Source organism: Schistocerca americana, chromosome X, assembly GCF_021461395.2.
Source record: "Schistocerca americana isolate TAMUIC-IGC-003095 chromosome X, iqSchAmer2.1, whole genome shotgun sequence".
In the NCBI taxonomy this organism is placed as follows: domain Eukaryota; kingdom Metazoa; phylum Arthropoda; class Insecta; order Orthoptera; family Acrididae; genus Schistocerca; species Schistocerca americana.
In genome coordinates this window covers 927,597,043-927,618,275 of record NC_060130.1, presented here as the reverse complement: position 1 = coordinate 927,618,275, position 21,233 = coordinate 927,597,043, and the positions used below count along the sequence as shown (strand labels likewise).

The 21,233-nt window shown below is 39.0% G+C and overlaps 1 protein-coding gene across 2 annotated transcripts in view; it reads left to right on the top strand.

Moving 5' to 3' along the window:
- The window catches only part of LOC124554711 (regulator of G-protein signaling 7), a 268,534-nt gene extending 247,864 nt beyond the window's left edge, over positions 1 to 20,670 (top strand). For both annotated transcript variants that reach the window (XM_047128349.1, XM_047128350.1), the window contains 3 exons: positions 6,858 to 7,044; positions 10,202 to 10,294; positions 19,940 to 20,670. In XM_047128349.1, coding sequence (XP_046984305.1) covers positions 6,858 to 7,044; positions 10,202 to 10,294; positions 19,940 to 20,005 — 346 coding nt within the window. In that variant the 3' untranslated portion in view covers positions 20,006 to 20,670. The remainder of the gene's footprint in view (positions 1 to 6,857; positions 7,045 to 10,201; positions 10,295 to 19,939) is intronic.
- Positions 20,671 to 21,233: the final 563 nt, after the last annotated feature.

Here is a 21,233-nt window from a genome sequence, read left to right as displayed (position 1 = left end):
GAACCATTGCATTGCTTCTCATAGACCTAGCATTCCACTGCAGTATATTCATTGCATATTTAGTTGTTTGCATCTATTCTGGTATACAATTGCAAGATTATCTCCTCCTCAAATAGCTTCCAGCTGTTTATTGGATCAATGCTATCATCTGTTTTTATTCATTTCACTATTCATGTTAGAAGTTCTACTATTTCTTCTACAAAGATGTTTGTTCTCTCACAGTCATTGCTTATTGCTTGCTGAGGATGTTCTAAGTTGATTCCAACTGCAGTCCTGGTTAGCCCCTGGGTGTCACACATGTGCTCATGTTATACATCATACTCCATTGAGTTGTGATGCAGCAGAGGTTTTTTCATTATGCCTGTACTACCCTCACATGGCATTTGCGCACCATTAAAGGTCACTTCCTGTCTGCATGAATGAGGTGGTGTGCGTAATGGCATCTGATGTATTGACTCATTCAGCATGTTCGGTGTGCCAACAGTGGATTTATTTTCCTGTGGCAGGGAAGGAAACACTTTCAGGGCTGCATCCAGGACTACATATGTAGGTGTAGTCTCTGACCATCAAAGTTACATAAAATGTTTCATGTTTCAGAACTGTTTAAGTTTTCTTTTTTAAGATTGTTTTATTCGTTCTCCTAACCTCCAGTACTTCCACTGATGATTTTTATTTCTTGCATTATCTCATCTGTGTCAAGTTCTGAATCCACTCCACATATCTCTCCTTGTTTATAGTGTATGCAGTTTGCTATGTACAGTTCTAACTGCCGACTGACCAATGACTGAGACTTCACTATATTTTTGCTGCACTGAACATTCCCACATCTGTCTTTAATCTATTTCTTCCTGCTACTGTAATATTTCAAATCAGCTCTCTGATTTCTGGCATATGTTTGTGAAACAATTTGCCAGTGGCCATAGGATGGAGCTTTCCTACAGTGCTGGTTTTCCCTTTGATGAATACAACATAACAAACTGGATCTGTTATTCTATGAAGCTGGATTTTGTTGTCGTTACTCAGAGTAGGGTTCTGTATAATTGGCCTTTGTTCCATACCACTGCCCACCATTTTGTCTAGCTCAGTTATGTCTGATTGGTTCGCATGCGTCCTGTCTTCCATTTCCTGATCTTTTACATCATCACTTAATGCCATTCATTTATCAGGTGCACATTTCTCTTGTAACCCTATCACACATTTTGTGCCAATATTTGTATCTCAGTTACTATAGTTTAACTCCATGTATAAGCTCACTTGTGGATCTCTTAAGTTATTCATGTTTCTAGCAGCTTGCACATCTGCCTTGGCTACTGTTGATAACATCAGCATGTCATCTGCGGGGGCAATTGCTCTGGTAGACTGCCACTTCCTTTGGCATAGGACCCACCAAACATCACTTGCAGTTACTATTTTAAACTGCTGTAGTTTAGTTCTTTAACTGTGTATTCCATTAGTCAATATTCAGTTCCAAAGATACTGCTCGCAAAAGTAAGACATTTTCTTTTGGAGAGAACTTCAGCATGATGTTTACTTGACCATAGCTGTGGTAAATGTATTCATATTATCTGAGTAGCACACTTAATTCATTAATGAGGCAATTGAATAGCTTTTGTGGCTGTGTAATTTGTCCCTTTCTGTGCCATAATCTGTAAGTTATGGGTAGTCTTCTTCTTTTTCCTGACCTTTATCCCGTCATTTTCACTGTGTCAACACGTAAATTTTTGGATTTGGGAATGTTAGTAGTAGAGGATGGCTTGTTGCTCTTCCTGCCACCATCCTGTACACCTCTAGAGTGAGTCTTATGTACCCCAATTGTCTGTGTCTAGTGTTATCCAATGTGAAAGGGTGTTTTCTAAATGTTTGGGAATTGAATAATTGAGGCAGGACCTGGGTAACAGCTCAGCATTCACCTGTTTGGATGTGGGGAACTGCGTAAAAAGTACATTCACACTTTTTGGCACACTGGCTCTCATCATTAATTTGCTGGGCAGATTCAATGTGAATCCCTCTGAATCCCAGAAGCTGCATGCTAATGCTTGCGGCTACCAGGGTGGTTCTAAGTCATAGGTAGTGGAAGCCTTTTTATTTCTAGTGCATTAAGAAAGCTTAAGGATGCAACTCTTTTTGTCCAATGAGAAGTTTCTGTTTGAATGTAAAATTGCGACATAATAGTATTTTATACAACATTAATCCGCTTAAGAACAAGCTGTCCATAATTAAAGTTCCAGTTTCAAAATGCTGTAGAAAGAGAACCGCTGCTCAGAATGATGTCAAATTTGAACAGCATATTAATGATGCAGGGGGAAACGTCTTGGAATAAAAAATATCTAACAAAATTTTTTCCAATAGGTGGTGCTGTAAGCCTCTTAATATAAATGGGGTTGGCTACAAATGAAAGATGAGTCGCAATATGATGGCTATGGTTTGAGTTGCACATTATGCATTGCAAACTGTACAATGTGCATGACTTCACAAGTCTGCAGCTCGTGGTGTCACAGTCACATTCTCACTTCCTGAGCACGGGGTCCCGGGTTCGATTCCTGGCGGGGTCAGGGATTTTCTCCTGCCTCGAGTGACTGGGTGTTTGTGTTGTCCTCATCATTTCATCATCATTCATGAAAGTGGCGCGACTGGACTGAGCAAAGGTTGGCAATTTGTATGGGGGCTGATAACCGCGCAGTTGAGCACCCCACGAACCAAACATCATCATCATCATCATCATCATCATCATCACCATCACCATCACTCTTCCACCATGGCAAGGTTGTACCACACAAGATGGGATAAATCAGTTTTGAATTGTCCTGAGGCCAAAAACTGCATTAAAAGTAAAACGACTTTGGTTTATAATTGTCATTAGACTGGTTAAAGGTGTTCAGTATGCTGTCCGTCATTTTCTGTTACAAGCTGAAATTGAGAAACAGCATGTTTCACAACAGATTGGATTGTCTCGTGGATCATGTTCCAAATTCATTGCACAATGCATGTATTCAGTTCAGCTATATTCATAAGTGGAGCAGTGAAAACAGCATCTTTCAGATAATGCCACAGCCAGAAGTCACAGGGATTAAGATAAGGTTATCTGGACAGCTGTGCTGCAGGGAAATGATTTCTGCTAGTTTTAGCATTTCTGAGATGCTTCTGCAGCAGACACATCACTGGATGGATGCTGTATGGAGGAGCATCATCTCACACAAAAATGATCCTACCCTCACGTCCATACTGTTGAAGGATTGGAATGATGCCAGCGCACAGAAGACTCTCATAGTGTTTACTAGTGGTGCAGGTACAGGACCTACACAACTCATCTTCTTGAAAAAAATATGCCCCATGGTAAACAATGCCATCAACCTGCACCATACAGTCACTTTGCAGAATGAAGTGGTACTGGTTGATCTGTATGTGGATTTTCTGTTGCCCATATTCCGCACTTACGCAAATTGACATGCCCTTCATCTGTTTTCAGAATATTCTGTGGACATTCATTGTCAGCACCCATGTGAGCACAAAATTCCAGTGCACATGTTTGTCTTCCTGACAGGTCAGCAGGAAGCAACTCCTGAATATGGGTGATTTTGTATGGATGGCAATGCAGGATGTTTCATAGGATTTTATGCACTGTGCTCTCAGGCATGTCCAACATTCAGGCAGTTCCCCATGCACTGCATGTTTGTACACACCACTTGACCCCTCCTGCAATGCTGTGGTTACATCTTTGCCAGATGTCAGATTAACCACTTTCCTCTGTTGCCTCATGACACTTCAAAAGAACCTGCCTTCTCAAAATTTGTAATCATTTTCTCCAGACCCATATCAGACATTGGACCAATGCCTTTTTTCATACCCTTGAGTGACCAGAACTTCTTCAGGGCTACTGGCACACAATCACCATTCTTATAAAAAGAGGTTTACCAGCAGCTCATGATCATTCATGGAGACAGTCATGCTGAGCACCTCAGATGCAAACTGAGGGATAGCCACGTGCTGCTGGACACCCTCAAAAACTAATTTCCCATTAGTTTAATAAGGCCTCACTTTTTGATTGTCAAAAAATTATACACTTTGCTAGCTTTTGGATGAATCCTTTCTTAAGCTATAGAATACAATACACACACACACACACATACACACACACACACACACACACACACTTTTGTACAACTACATTGTTATCAGCTGACTACTTGGTGCAGGCACTGTAACTCGGCAGTAGAGCTGGAATGAGGGATTGTGTCAGTGGACTGGGCAATGGGAGAACAGAGGCAGGGAGTGTTGAGGAACACTGGTTGATGGCTGGGAATGAGAGGCAGCAGATACATGGCACAGGAATGTGAGGGAGAGAGGGAGCAGGTGCACAGGATTGGAATGCATCATGAGCACCTATAATGATCACCTCGTGCATGTCATGAAGATATAGAGTAGTGGATTGAGTGGGGGAGGAAAAACAGAAGCAGAGGAGATTGCAGGGAGGCAAATGCAGGGTAAGAGATTGAGGTGGGTGTGGAGCAGGAGGTTAGCAGAGATTGAGGCCATACAGATTACAGGACCAGAGGATGTGCTGCAATGACAACTCCCATCTATTTAATTCAGAGAAACTGGTGCTGGAGAGGGGGGCGGGGGGGTGTAAGGATGCACAATTTCTTAAGCAGCCATTGAAATTGAGCAAGTGCTCACCAATGTGTTCTGCCACTGGGTGGTAAACTCTGTTCATGACCACAGATTGGCAATGGCTATTAATTTGTGTGCACAGCCCGCATGAAATGCTGTGCAGAAATTGCAGCAGAGCTGTCAGCCATTGATAAGAAAGGATAAGCCAGTGATTGATGGGGCTAGAGTAGGATGTGCTGGGTGGGTGTATGGGACAAGTCGTGCTCTTGAGTCTTCTCCGGAGATGTGACCCACGTGGCAAGAAGTTGCATTGTGTGTGATTATAAGTATGGACTAAGGTACTGCCTGGATTGGGTGGACAGCACAATACAGTATTGGAATGAGTAAGGAAAGTCGTGGGTTAAATGTTCTTCATCTCTGGACATGATGGAAAATACTCTTAAGTTTTGGGAAAGGATATAGTTGAGTTTTCCCAGTCTACGATGATATTGCATGATAAGCAGTTGACTTGTATGCTGCTGTTGCTCAGGGGTGTGAGAATGTGGTGTGTGTCTGCTGGCTATATTTGGGGATAGTGCCTGCCTATAAAGGCATTAGTAAGAATATCAGAGTAAAGGAGACCTCTCACCAAATCACCAAAAGGTGTGCACATACGCACCCCCCCCCCCCCCCCCCCCCCCACACACACACACACTCTCTCACACACACACACACACACACACACACACACAGAGATATGCACACATGCCCCTACGTGACGCTGGGTGGATGCATGATCCATGTGATGCACAGTTGTTGGAGCCAGTGGGAAGTGGCACACACTGAAGGTGATGAGAGGATGTGAATTGGGAGGGGATGACAGGATGGAGGTAGGGGACACTGTTGGGTGGAGGGAGTGCAGACAGTGGGTTATCAGTGATTGAGGCCAGGATGATTTTGAAAGTGAAGGATGTGTTTGCAAGGATAATCCCGTCTTCTTGGTTGAGATAGAGAGAAGGCCCATGTTGTGAAGTAGCCATTGAAATTCAGCACGTTAGGCTCAGCTGCATGTTGTGCTACTGGGGTGGTCAACTTTATTCTTGTCAACAGTTTGACAGTGGCCATTTATCCTGCTGGACAACTGAATGGTAGTCATACCGACAGGAAAATGTGTTCAGTGTTTGCAGCAGAGTTGGTATATGATGTGGCTGCTTTCACAGGTGGTCCGGGCTCTGATGAGGTAGGATTGGCCTGAGACAGGACTGAAGTAGGACATAGTGGGTAGATTGATTGGGCAGGTCTTGCACCTTGGTCTGCCACAGGGATCATATCCCTGTGGCAAGGAGTTGGGAATGGGCGTGGTGTAGGAATGGACTAAGATGGTGTGTAAGTTGAGTGGATGACAGAACACCACTTTAGGTGGGGTAGGAAGGATCTTGAGTAGCATGTTCCTCATTTCAGGGCATGATTATAGATAGTCAGAGACCTGACAAAGGAAGCGGTTCAGTTGTTCCAGCCCGGGCTGATACTGGGTAACGAAGGGAGCTCTCCTTTGTAGCTGATTCTTGGGGGTGGTGGGAGGACTGGGTTTGTGTGAGTTATGACACAAACTGTTTATTATTTCAAAAGTAATTGCCATAACTGTTAATACGTTTATCCCACTGTGAGACAAGGTGGTCAACACCTCGATCAAAAAATGTTTGTAGTTGCCTGCGGAATTATGATTGTACCCAGGCATGCACCTCTTCATCCAAATCAAATTGATGACCACGAATGTCTTTCTTCATGGCTCCTGCCTACATGTTACCTAGGTTGTTTCCACTATGCTGCAGAAGTTTTGCTGGGAGTGCCTTGCACATCCTCCATACAATCTTGATCCCTCCCCATGCAATGTCCATATTTTTAAGGCCCTGAAGAAAAATATCCATGGCCATCTATTTGCTTTGGATGAATAGGTGCATGGCTGGGTACAATCATGGTTCAGTAGGCGACAGCAAACATTTTTCCATGTGGTTCATCGTTGAAATGTATTAACAGTTATGGTGCTTACTTTGAAATAGTAAGCAGTGTACTTACTTTTTTCCCATCTGTCTCATTTTCATTTGACTGCTCCTTATATATTAATCTAGATGTCTGAAAGCTTATTTTTGTTTAATATTTAGGCAATATATACATAATATTATGGATTCTTGCGTATTGTATAATAATATTCTGCAGTTTATTGACAGAGATTGCAATTAAAGCAATATTTAACTACTTTTTTTTTACAGGTTTTGGGAAGCTGTACAAGAAGTAAAAGCTTTGCCTCAGAAGGATGTCCAGGACAAAGTAAATGAGATTTGGGCTGAGTATTTGGCACCTGATGCTAGCTGTCCAATAAATGTTGATTCCCGTTCCTATGAAATCACCAAAAAGAACATGGAAAGTCCCGATCGGTGGAGCTTTGATGTAGCTGCAGTGAGTACATTTTGTTATGTTACGTTAAAATTAATTGCCTTACATTTCAATACAGGGTGATTCAAAAAGAATACCACAACTTTAGGAATTTAAAACTCTGCAACGACAAAAGGCAGAGCTAAGCACTATCTGTCGGCGAATTAAGGGAGCTATAAAGTTTCATTTAGTTGTACATTTGTCCGCTTGAGGCGCTGTTGACTAGGCGTCAGCGTCAGTTGATGCTAAGATGGCGACCGCTCAACAGAAAGCTTTTTGTGTTATTGAGTATGGCAGAAGTAAATCGACGACAGTTGTTCAGCGTGCATTTCGAACGAAGTATGGTGTTAAACCTCCTGATAGGTGGTGTATTAAACGTTGGTATAAACAGTTTACAGAGAATGGGTGTTTGTGCAAAGGGAAAAGTTCTGGACGGCCGAGAACGAGTGATGAAAATGTAGCACGTATCCAGCAAGCATTTGTTCACAGCCCAGGAAAATCGACTCGCAGAGCTAGCAGAGAGCTGCAAATTCCACAATCAGCTGTATGGAGAGTCCTACGAAAAAGGTTAGTTATGAAACCTTATCGTCTGAAATTGGTTCAAGCACTGTCTGCAGCTGATAAGATTATAAGAATCGATTTCTGTGATTTTATCCTTGCTCAAATGGAAACAGATGAATCTTTCGTTTCAAAGATTGTGTTTCGTGATGAAGCAACTTTCCACACTAACGGGAAAGTCAACCGTCACAATGTCTGTATATGGGGCACTGAGAATCCGCGGGAAACAACTCAGTATGAACGTGACTCGCCTAAGGTGAACGTTTTCTGTGCCATTTCAGCCAATAAAGTTTTTGGTCCCTTTTTCTTCGAAGGTGCTACTGTAACTGGACTACAGTATCTGGAGATGTTAGAGAATTGGCTGTTCCCTCAGCTCGAACAAGAACCACAACAATTCATATTTCAGCAGGATGGAGCGCCACCACATTGGCACTTATCTGTCCGTAACTACCTGAACGTCAACTACCCGAGGCGATGGATCGGCCGCCAGGCAGCCCGTGACAGAGCACTTCATCACTGGCCTCCAAGAAGCCCTGATCTTACCCCCTGCGATTTTTTCTTATGGGGGTATGTTAAGGATATGGTGTTTCGGCCACCTCTCCCAGCCACCATTGATGATTTGAAACGAGAAATAACAGCAGCTATCCAAACTGTTACGCCTGATATGCTACAGAGAGTGTGGAACGAGTTGGAGTATCGGGTTGATATTGCTCGAGTGTCTGGAGGGGGCCATATTGAACATCTCTGAACTTGTTTTTGAGTGAAAAGAAACCTTTTTAAATACTCTTTGTAATGATGTATAACAGAAGGTGATATTATGTTTCTTTCATTAAATACACATTTTTAAAGTTGTGGTATTCTTTTTGAATCACCCTGTATTGTCAGCTTGTGGGATGTGCAAGTTGTTCATTGCTCTGTACCATGTTGTTCACTGTGACTTTGCCGATACATATGAGAGGAGGAATGTCATTTCCATACAAGAAAAAAATGTAGAATTACCCTTGTCATGCAAGGAGGAGTCTCCCTAAATCGTTTCAGGCAAATGCTGGGATGGTTCCTTTGAAAGGGCACGGCCGATTTCCTTCCCCATCCTTCCCTAACCCGAGCTTGCACTCCGCCTCTAATGACCTCGTTGTCGACGGGACATTAAACACCACTAACCTAAGACCTAACCTCACCAAGGAGGAGCTGTATTTTTCAAATGCCTTCATGGGACACAGCACTAATGTTGGTGATATCATCTGTGTGCTGACAGAAGATTACTTTTCACCATTCTAAAACCTGGCTACCACCATTTTCTTCAAACTGGTAGCAGCATGAAATTTCTCCAGTAATTTTGAATTGCTGCTATTCAATTTAGTTAGCTATGTTTTGATTCCTTGTTGAAGAAGGAAATTTTGCCAGGATCATATAAGACATTTTGCTGTAAATGATCTATTTTAACAGCCACCTAGAGCCCATTTAAAAAACACTGCCTACATTTTAGACTGTTAAGCAGATCTTACAAAACTATTGATTTTATTTGGCATCTTGACAGTTAATCTAGATCACCCATAATGATTTGTCATACTTAGGCAATTAGTGTGTATCTAGTATCCTATTTTGATTTTTAATTTTGTTATGTGGAAAGGCTGCTCTGCTGGATTTTTTGCTTCCATAAGACCATTGATACAACCTCTTGGCTAACACCAAATTTCAGCAGTTTCGTTAAAAGCAGATGAAGGAAACAGATGGTGATATGTTGTCCAATACAGCTGAAACCATATTTGAATTGTGATGTAGACATTAGGGTTTACAAGTTTTTCAGATATTTTATATTGTTTTGTCAGTTGCTTTGTGCTGTAAATAAACTCTCTTTGTGTTCTTACTTTTTAAAATATAAGAACTACAACAATGTAATTACATTTAGATCAGTGTATCACACATGTCATTGCATTTCATTCTTTTTCTTTTGAGATTAAAAGTTTGTGATACCTTCATAATTGCTATGAACATTTTCTTTTGTAAACACACACACACACACACACACACACACACACACACATGTATCATAATTAATGGCATAAACACATACAGTTGAAAGTACGCAATACTAGAAGCAGATACTAGGATCGAACATGCATACCTTAATACCTATGAGCAATTTTTCATCATTGATACTGTGAAGCAAATCTCTTCTACTGCAACTCTTTGCTGATTATCACTTCCCAAAATATGGAAAGCAAAGAGCTTCCAGTAGAAGAGATTTGCGTCACGATATCAAAGATGAAAAATTGCTTGTAGCTCTTAAGGTATGTACTTTCGACCCTATGTTTACTGAGACGCTTTTGCTTCTAGCATAATGTACTTTCAACTGTATGCATTTACGCCATTAATTATGATACACCCTGTGTGTGTGTGTGTGTGTGTGTGTGTATATATATATATATATATATATATATATATATATATATGTGTGTGTGTGTGTGTGTGTGTGTGTGTGTGTGTTCAGAGGTAAAGGAAAAAAATTGCTTAAGACTAATATAAAGCCTGTTGTATGATTTTCCTGATGCTTGTTTGCAGGCTGAATATTATTCAGTAGCACTGTATTGCCAAAATAGCCAAGCATTATTTTCTTTTTCAGGCACATGTTTATCACTTGATGAAAAGTGATAGCTATTCGCGGTATTTAAGATCTGAAATGTATAAAGAATTCTTAAATGGCTCAAAGAAAAAGGTAAGTGTTATATATTTTTACATCCATATATATTTGCTTATAAATACCCATATATAGATTTACTCATAAATAAACTACAGTTACATTCAGGATGAAGTATTGTTGAAATATAAGAGCCTTAAATGGATCCTACGCATTTACCTTTAGTTTAAAGATCACCAGCTATTCATCATGATTTGTTTGTCTCTTTATTTAACAAATTACTCAGTGTTAAGTTTGATAAAAGATTCTTCCTGTAGTATCACAACCTGACACAAACTATGCTGGTCACTATCATGAACCATGCGATGTTTTTTCAGGACAATAAAACCTTCTACCAGTGCAACTCCAGATACAAGTGTATGTTGAAATATAAGAGCCTTAAATGGATCCTACGCATTTACCTTTAGTCCATGTGAGAATAATTTATTACATTTACATTATAATGTACAGGATTTAGGTTACAAAATAGATGCTTTTGAATCATTTATCACAGGACTATCTCCACATGTAGTAATAATTACAGAACACCAGAAAACAGTGGACAACATTCACTATTGCAAATTAGAAGGCTACAACCTAGCTATGTTCTACTGCAGAACACATAATAAAGGCGGTGGTGTTGCAATCTACTCAAGAAAATGTAAGTTCGTAACCACCACAGAAAATGTGCTATGGGGGAACAATTTATGTGTTGACAAAGATTTCGAAATTGCAGTTCTTAAAGTCACATTTTGCACTGTTCCTTTCTATGTCAAATCACTTGGTGGAGTTTTAAGTTGATTAATGTCAGGTTGTAGAAGTGTAAATCTTGTCATACTGGGAGATCTGAACAAAAACACTTTACATGATGGTCAGGAGAGTAAATGTTTTACACATCGTATCCTGTCTTATGGGGCTAAAGATCTTGGACTAGTACGCACCAGAATATTAAACACACATAGTAGTTCAATTGATCATGTTATCACAAATTATGACCACATCATCTCAACAGACATCATAAATAGTCACCTCTCAGATCATTTAAGTCAAAAACTAGTGCTAAAATATAATACCAAATTCAAACCAAGAAAAGTGTATGAGCACAGGCGAATACTATCTGCAAACAACATTGCTACACTATGACATAGTTTAAGCCAGGAATCATGGGAATAAGTTGTGACCACCATTGGGGTCAACAATAAATGGAACATGTTCACATAAATTCTGACTGAGTACTTAAATAGAGCTATGTCATTTAAATAAGTGAGTATCCAGAAAAATCAACCTTGAAAATCAAAACCTCTGCTATTAGATTTTAAAACAAAAGAAAAAATGGAAAACATGAATAGCTTGCACTGACTGACTAACTCACAGTTACATAAAAAACTCTTCAAGCAGTACAAATATAAGTACCACAAAGAAGTCAGGAGATTAAAATTGGAAAGAATCAACCAATAGATATGACGTTCAATAATGTTTCCAAGACTTGCTGGTCAGTTGTAAATAAAATCAGAAACAATGAAAAAGAAACTGAAATTAATAATGTACAATTAACTGTGAATAATGAAGGTATCTCTGATCCCCTTCTAGTCAGAAATATTTGTAATAATTACTTCATAGATACTGTTGAAAATGATGTCTCTATGAAACAGGATATACAGCACATTTGAGTCTAGTAACAAACAGAACTGCAGTACACTACCAGCAGTAAGCATGTATGACATTCTGCAGCTTATTGATAGTCTCAAAAACAAAAAATCAGCAGGATTAGATGAAATTTCTCCACATCTATTGAAGAAATACAAACATGAACTAATGAAACCACTAGTTCATCTAATAAACTGTGTTCTCGAAGGTGGTGTGTTCCCTGACAAATTGAAATGGGCTGTAGTTAAACCAGTACACAAAAAGGGGGAAATACAGAATGTAGAGAACTACAGACCCATTGCCCTAATTTCAACTTCAGCAAACTGATAGAGAAAATAATATTTTAAAAAAGTCCTGAAACATTACAACAATGCTGACATATTAAGTGACTTCCAGCAAGGTTTCAGAAGAGGTCAAAGTATCACATCAGCAGCAGTACAATTTGTCCATCATGTACTTGAAAAAATAAATGAAAAATCCCAAGCAGCAGGAGTATTCCTGGACCTCTCAAGGGTTTTGATAGAGTACACCATTACATGCACTTATCAAAAATTGCAAAGAATGATGTCACTGGAAAACTCATGCAATTGCTAAAAGCATATTTAAAGGATAGACAGCAGTGCATGGAGATTATATATTCTAATGGAGAAATACTGGAGGGGAGAGGTTCAAGTATAAGAAATACACATTTTGGTGTTCCTCAGGGCTCCATTTTAGTTCAAGTCCTATTCATATGCTATGTAAATGATTTCCCGAGTCCTCTTGACAATAAGCAGTTAATCACTATGTATGCAGACAATACATCTGGTGTCTGCTATACAGACAAGGAACCCAGCCCAGTTGAAGAGATACATAACTTTATTGAAAAGGCAAGAGCTCACTTTGAAAGAGACAACCTAAAAGTAAACATAGAAAAAACTAATATTATTCATTTTAAACCAAATGGTCCAAACAGACAAAATACTGTGATTGATGAAATTCTACCAAAACCTGTACAGATTGTAAATTCTTGGGTTTATGCATAGATGATCGACTTTAATCAAAGTAGCAAGCTGATTATGTCTGTAAAAAAATAACACCCAGTCTATATGTATTAAGAACATTATCACCATATCTTATTCTGAAACCCTAAGGACTGTATATTATGGATTACCCTTTTTTGTCTTATGGAGTAGTATGGTGGGTTGGTGGAAGGGGGGGGGGGGGGGGGGAGAGAGAGACATGCCAAACTAATATGAAAAGGGTTTTCGTGCTGCAGAAGTGAGCCTTGAGGGTCATAGCAAATGTAAAACTAGGAACTTCTTGCAAACTCCTATTCATTAGACACAATATTCTCACAGTTTATGCCATGTATATACTAGAAACTATAATGCTAGTGAAAGAAGACACTAAGATCACAAAGAGAAACATCGATATTAACAGCTATGAAACTAGGCATAGAAAAGACTTTCATATGGTTAACAGAAGATTAACTCTAATAGTGAAAAGCCCCTATGTCAAAGGAGCTGTTTTTAATAACTTGTTACCAAATGAAGTTAAGGTATTGACAGGGAATACTTTTAAAAAGCAAGTCAAACAGTGGCTTAACCAGAAATGCCCTTATAACTTGAATTTATCATGAATTATAATGTAATAAGAAATAATGTAAAGGAAAAAAATTATAACTGTAAAAACTTTATACTTAGTTGAAAACGCAGATGCATGTAAAATTACGTGTTATGAGCAATAAATTGAAATTTAGCATATGGATACGGAGATTGACACAAAGTTGCTTTCTGAAAAGCAAGCAGAAACTGAACATTATGGCTGCTTATAGCTTGTGTTCAAATCAGTACCAATGAAGAAAGCTTTAATCGGCTAAAAAAATGAGACAGACAATCGGTGTTTCAAAATCAAATTTCAAGTCCAGTAAGGCAAGGTGACAGCAGTATTTGGATGCCACAGTACCTTAAGCATAAATGTCAAAATAAGAACTAGTGATCCTGATGCTGGGTTGCGTATTTGTTTCCTGTAGCAGACCATGTGCTGTCTGGTGAATAAAGTCATCTAGATCATGCAATAATTTTTATTTATTGTGTCATTTTGACTACTGCCACCATGAGATCAAAACTTAGAATTTGTAAAATAACTTCAGTCTCAGTATCACTGAGTTGTTATTGACAGTAAATGTTATTTTAGAAGTTCGGAGTTTTGATCTGATGATGACACTAGCTAAAACAATTTAAAGATGTGATCTAGACAGTTTTATTCACAAAGCATCCCTACACGGAGTGTGTGTGGTACCCTCTACTATGCAGATACTATTGCTGCAACTCTTTTATTTGATTTCCACATTGATAGAGTGGTGGAATGGTGGATCCATTCCCCACTTTAAGTGGCTCAGGATGAAAGAGGAACCAGTGACATAGCATCTTAGGAAAGCCAGAGATTGATGGACTTGTCACTCTGTCAGTGATGTGACTTTGACAACATGGAGCATCAGTTCAACCTCTATGGTCTGCTCACAGTTTATTGCCTGTGGTCACCTCAGCATATTGGGCCTGTGGGTGGACAGAGGTTGTACCTATGCTTCACCAGAGAAGAAGGAAAGGAGATTTGGTGGGTAGTGTCTGGGTGGTGACACTTTGGACTAGGACCGTATCAAGGCATATCCAGCAGTGTTGATAGCGTCAGGTGAGTAGTTGGGCACTGAGAAGATCAGATCAAGGGCCTAACATCATTTAAATATCATGTCTGGAGCTGATTTCAATGCACCACAAGGCGATCTTGCATGGCTGTTACTTTACAGTTGACACCCTCTATGACTGGTGATGACCCTTTGAGTCCAGTCTTTTGTATGGCCATATTTGTGAGTCCAGACTTAAGATCCCTTATGCTTATATGGGAATCACTGTGAAGACTGGGTCAGGCTGTACTATTCAATAGATGTGACCGTGCAACATCTCAGCTGGACTATGACTGTGTATGAGGGTGAATTTATGACGAGGAGTGTTATCCTCATCATCATCTTGTGCATTTGGGCCTTGAACATTCTGAACAACCACTCAGAGAAGTGGTGGTCAGATGTGTTATTCCTTTCCTTTGGTGTGGCCAATTATTGGATACAATAGCGTGTGCTGCTCCCTCTGTGTCAACGGCACCATATGTTATGTTAGGGAGAGAATCTAACACAAATACCCATCTAGCCCACTTGCATGGACCTGTGAAGTTGATACACACAGAGTCCCATGGCTATAGAGAGTAGGCCACGAGGAAAAATGTAATGTCCAACCTGACTGAAGCCCTACTTATGTTTGGCAGGCTCAGGCCATACATTTGATGTTGATGTCAATACTTGGCCAATCTACATGACACCTAGCCAAAGCCTTCATCTTCATCATTCCATAGTGTGCCTAATATGATACCCCAAGGATGAGAGGCTGGGATCATCTCCCTGCACTTGGACTCTTCTGTGGTCAGCAGAAGTAGCCCTGGTTGACATTAAGTTAATGGCACATCAAAAAATAGGTCATTAGTGCTGGATGTGTAGCTTTAAGGAGGTCCTCCAGACAATCAAAACTTGTCAAATGTACGACTTTGCTGAGTGATGGATTTTAATCTGTGAGTCTAGACACCTCCCAGGCAGTGACAGGGAGATTATCCATTGTGTCTTCAATCTTTTTATCATTCTGTAAACAATGGGTTTGTGGTCTGTAACCAGGTGTAGTTCTCTTATCTGTACAAAATAGAAATCTTTGGTGGTGTAAGTAACAGTCAGTTTCATCTTTTCTATTTGACTTTTATTCACTTGTGCTGCTGTTAGTATTTTAGAGGCACATACAACTGACTGTTGCATGCCATCGGGGGCTTGTGTGACAAATTCACCAATCCCAAATTGGAAAGTATCTGTAACCAGGACTAAACATTTTCTGGGTGTACATGTGGTCAGGCAGGGAGCAAACATTGAACACCATTTTATCTTCATGAAATCTGTCTGACAGTGGTAAATCACTGAAATTTGTTATAAATTTGTATTAGTGATTAAGTGTACCAAAGAATGACATGAGTTCCTTTAAGTCTTAGCACACAGGGAGATGATCAATTATTTGTATGTGGACAGATGTAAGTCAGAGACCAGAATTACTCAATATGTGGCTGAGGTACTGAACTACTGAACACTCAGTCAGAAAAAAGATCACTTATTTAATTTGGAGTTAAGCTAACTGACTCATTTGTTTTAAATTGTACAGATTTTGCTTAAGCTGACTGACTCAGTTGTTTTTAACTGTAGAGGTGTTGCTTCTAGATGGACACAATAACTATAACATTATCTGAATAGTTTGCAACTATTGATACTATCTATGTAAACTGTACTTAGTATTTTTGAAATATCATGGGAACATTTTCAATGCCAGAAGGTGATCATTTGTATTGATATGTCCTGAAAGGCCCATTGTTTACTAATAAAACGCTTTTATTTGGCATATAATTGTAATTACAGTTAAGTGTCACCTAATTCAATTGTAGAATAGAACTGCTCCCTTGTAACTTAGTTAGTAGTTCTTCTACATATGGAACTGAACAAACAACTATATTAGACTGGCGAAATAAATCTCGGGTGAATAGCCTGGTATGAGTGTGCATAGGACACAATATTTCGGCAATCGACCATGCTGCCATATTAGACTGAGCATTGATAGATGCTTTACAGTCATCACATATATGAATTGTGTCATTACGTTTTTTAATTATAGCCATGGACATTATCCATTGGCTAAATGTGTCTGGTATCACAAAATGTGATGCCTCTAAACAATTTAGTTTCTCCTTCATATCAAAACGCACAGGCCCAACATAGACAAGTAGCATTAGGTTGTAATGATATGTGCATGTCAAAGTGTTGTGCACAACCCAGATTAGATGTAATTAAATCAGAGATTTCATAAATAAATTTTCCAGATCACTAAATGCAATAGAATTAGATATGAAGTCCACTGATTCTTGTATTTGAAAACCAAACCTGGCAAAGGCAACTAAACCAAAAACGTTAGTTGCTACTTGTGAAGACCCTGTTTCTGGTCTACATATATGTTGATACATAACACTGACTGTTACTTGGCCCTTTTGAAGCAACAGTGATATTACTGTGTGTTACCAAAAGACATAGTTGGTGAGCTAATATGACAGTATGTTTCAGCTTTAAATTGGGATATGGAAGCTCCAGTATCCAGTTGAAAATCCATAGCCCTGATGTTGATGAGTAATGAGGTCATCACGTCGAGTAGAGTTTGGTTTCTACTGTCACTACTGGGATGATGTTGTGCAGTGCAGTACTAAACTGTGGCACTGGCCACGAATGGCTCTGACAGATACTGGTCTTGTACCCACATTTGTTGCAAGTAAAAAACATAGTGTTGCACTGTTAACAGTTACACCAATTGTGACTGTATTCTTTTTTTGCTACACATCACAAACCATCACTATGACAACTATTACTACTGTTACAGTTTCTTTCTGCACAATGCCACTGTTTTTCTTGAATGATAAGGAGGTGGAAATTCTAACCAAACTCCTAATTAAGTTGTATCTGTGTGTGATAGTGCCGCAGAATATACAGATGATGACATCGTCCCACCATCAGTTGACTTTAGGGAATGATGTAGTCTAGGTTGCACCTTTGCCATGTCAAAGTCAACATCAGAATCATATTTTGCTATTGATGCAAATTCAGTTGACTGAGCTATGTGAAGAACCTTCCTTAAATAAGGAACAGACTTTCTATGGCTGATAGCATGAACTTTCTGGCCAGGAGCTAGAACATGCAACCACGTCTTGATTTAAAGCTTTCTTATAAGTGTGTTTCACTGTGAGCATAGAAAATTACACTTTTGACCAAGCTTCTATGGGTCAACCAACTAGGATTTGTATGCCTGGTTCACTTTCTTCTGACTCTAGTTGAAATTTAGGCTAGCAGCCACTACATGCATTTGAATCTTGGAATGACTGGACAATAAACTACTCAAGATGTTGAACAATGTACTAGGTTGTGTACAAACTCCTCACCAGGCCATGAAGGCCCAAGGGATGTTTGTCAGCCACGTCTCATCCTCTGCCTTGCGGCATCATGTGGATGCAGTGTGGAGGGACATGCGGTCAGCACACCACTCTCCTGGCCATTTTCCAGACTGTGGAGCCGCTACTACTTGGTGAAGTAACTCCTAAGTTATCATCACAAGGCAGAGTGAACCCTGTACCAGTCGTCCCACCAAGGAAACAGCCTTGGTAGTACTGGGAGTAGAACCTCGCTTCTCCACATGGCAGCCATCTTCACTGACCACTCAGCTATGGAGCTGGACGCTAGGTTGTCCAAATGGTTGTAATTTGTGAACCAGCTCACAACTGTGGCTGCCAGAAGATAGTAACTAAGCAGACTGAACATAAGTGTCATAAATTTTACTAGGCTCGCAAAACAGCAGAAACCAGTGGAGATATGTATTCCAAATTTCCTTTCAATGTAGGTTTTGACGATGCTGGCAGAGATACCATTGGTGCTGATGTTGTTGATGTAACATTGTGCTGTTCTGCTAAGCATTGCAGTTATTTGGTATTTTGTTTCCATAGTGTGTCAAACTGTATTTGAATTTACATGTGTTGTTTCCATTGTTGTTGTATTGTGGCATCAGCTGCTGTTGCCACAATTCAATAACCTTTGTGTCCATGATGCACTAATAACACACAAGCACTTGAGTTGCTCATCACTACTTTTTTGTTATAATCTGACTCAAACTAGGCAGGTCACCACCATGAACCAGGTAGTGTGGATATACCAAGACTGGCACACAGTAGAGAGCAAATTGTATGATTGCGAGTAATGTGAGCTCAAACAAGTACCAGTGAACAAAACCCAGAATTGTCTGAGACACCACCACACACATAGTTCCAATATCAGAGTCCAGAAAGACAAGATGGCAGCTGTATGTGGATATCAGCAAAATATGATTTGTTGCTCCAGTCACAGGGTGAGGTATTAATTTACTGTACCGTATCAACAACCATCCCTGCACAACAACATGTTTAATATGACCTCTCTAGTTGCAGCCACTGCAGGTGGAGAACTGTCTACTACACAGATACTATTGCCACTGCTCCCTAAGTCAGTTTCCATAAGGCTCGAGAGGCAGGATATTAGAGTTCCTATAATAGTATGAGAAATATTGAGTGTAATGGGTAATTTAGGACTAAAGTAAAGATAAACAAAAATTTAATGCCTTTATTACTCCTACATGAAGTGTAAATATTTAATTTTCTTTCCACTGTGTAAAATCACATTGGTTATTAGTTACCATTTTTTCATTATAAGAGACAAAATTTCTTGATGGAGGTCAGCAATCGTGGTTCAGTTACACAAAGTAAGAATTGTTTACATTGTATTAATCTATCCATCTTGACTTTAAATTATGCGTTTTAGCAGACTGCCATCGTCAGATGCTGTCATAAAAATTGTTGTGACTGAATCTAATGACAATAGTCTACCATAACACAATTTACAGTTAATGTTGATAAACAAAATGTGTATAGGAAATAATGTTAAACTTCTTGCAATATTTTTATTCTTCTGCATGAGAGTGAAAGCTCTCAAAAAAATTATGGATTGTGATTTTGAATAAAATTAGTTTTATTCTTAAGAAAAAGAAACAAGTAGCAGCATACTTCCCTATAAACTTTGAAGACATATTTATCCTCCATGCAGCCAAGTTTACTTTCCTTCATGCACGAAAATGGCTTTCATTCATTGTGCTTGGGCAGAGGATTTCTTTGCTTTTCTTCCTCCTATGAATGAAACGGTAAAAGAAGCAAAGAAGATTAGCGCAAAGAACTTCACTCTCACTAATTGCTTGGTGGCTTAGGGAATATAATGGTGGATGTAACTGTGAAGACATAAATGATCATTATTTGCATACAGTTATTGTTCCTTACAATTATGCTTATTTATGTAAAACGCACTCTGCTGTATTTACATATTCTGTTTCATGCATAATGTGTATTTTAATGTTGCAGACATCTGTGAAAGGAATTCGCTCAATAGTTTCTTTCTCAGCTCGTAAGGAAACAACATCATCATAGTATGGTTTTATGGGAAGAAAATAATTTTCTAAAATATATACATCGTGATACCCACAAGCTGAAATCATGAGAATGGTGGTCAAATATTGCATGAAGATGGAATTTTGTATAGATGTTAGTGAAGGAAACCATCCGTTTTGGTGTTTGGATTTCACTATGCAAAAGGGGTTGTGAACCCATAAGTGATATTTTTGTAACCTGTAACATCCTTACTTGTGATGCAGTGAGTACATGAATTGAGGTTGCTAAGTATAAATGAGAAATTGCTGTTAAGAACTGTTCTGTTAGAAATGTGAGTGTAAATTGATAATTTAAAATTTAGAATGTGTAGAAGTTAAATATGACTGGTGCATTACAAGACTACTCTTCATGTATTATAATGGGGACTGTCACTGTCATGTACATAATTTGAGAAGCTTTTTTTGTTGGCAGGCTATAACCAAAGTTACTCTGTTATGTGGTATGAAACTATTTTCAGCTCTTAATGCTGCAGAATATGTAACATATACCTGTAAGAAATTAGATTTATGTATGTAAGCCTTGCAATATCTTCTCTTTATGCTCCCTTAAAACTTAATAAAGCATTTAAAATCAGGATTTGGTTTACTGGCTGCACAAATGCAGTGCTAGTATTTTGAACATTTTTTTAAGCATATATAGTTACTTTGATTCCAAGATTCTTTTGTTTTTATTGTATCTTTGATAATTTTGAATTTCATTGTTGCATATTAGTACGTCTTGATATTGAAATTAGCTTCTCATACTCCATAATTTAAGGAAGGTACAGCACAAAGTGTAACCATATCAAGGAGATTAATTTGAGTCACTGCAGTTTTTACCATGCTGTCACCTGTGAAACAAAGTATTAAAAATAACAGTAAGTGTAAACTTGGTAAATGAGATTTAGGATGCTAACATAGTTGTTATATGATCCTTATGTGAGGAGACTTAGTAGTGTGACTTAATATTTTGTAACGTAAGCACAGAATTTGTAGAGTCAAGAAGGATATGAAACATTTGATGTTTGTATCATTCACAAAGTGTTCTGCAGTCTACGTGTTTTCTGTTTCCTAGTGCCATAATTGGAGTGTCACAATATCCATCCAGCGTGCAACATGATCTGTGTCTGGAGACATTGATATAGATGAGGTTTGAATATGCTGGCAAGAAACTCCAAAGTTATGGAGTTCTCTCTGAGTATTATTACTTAAAATGTAATTCAGTGTTC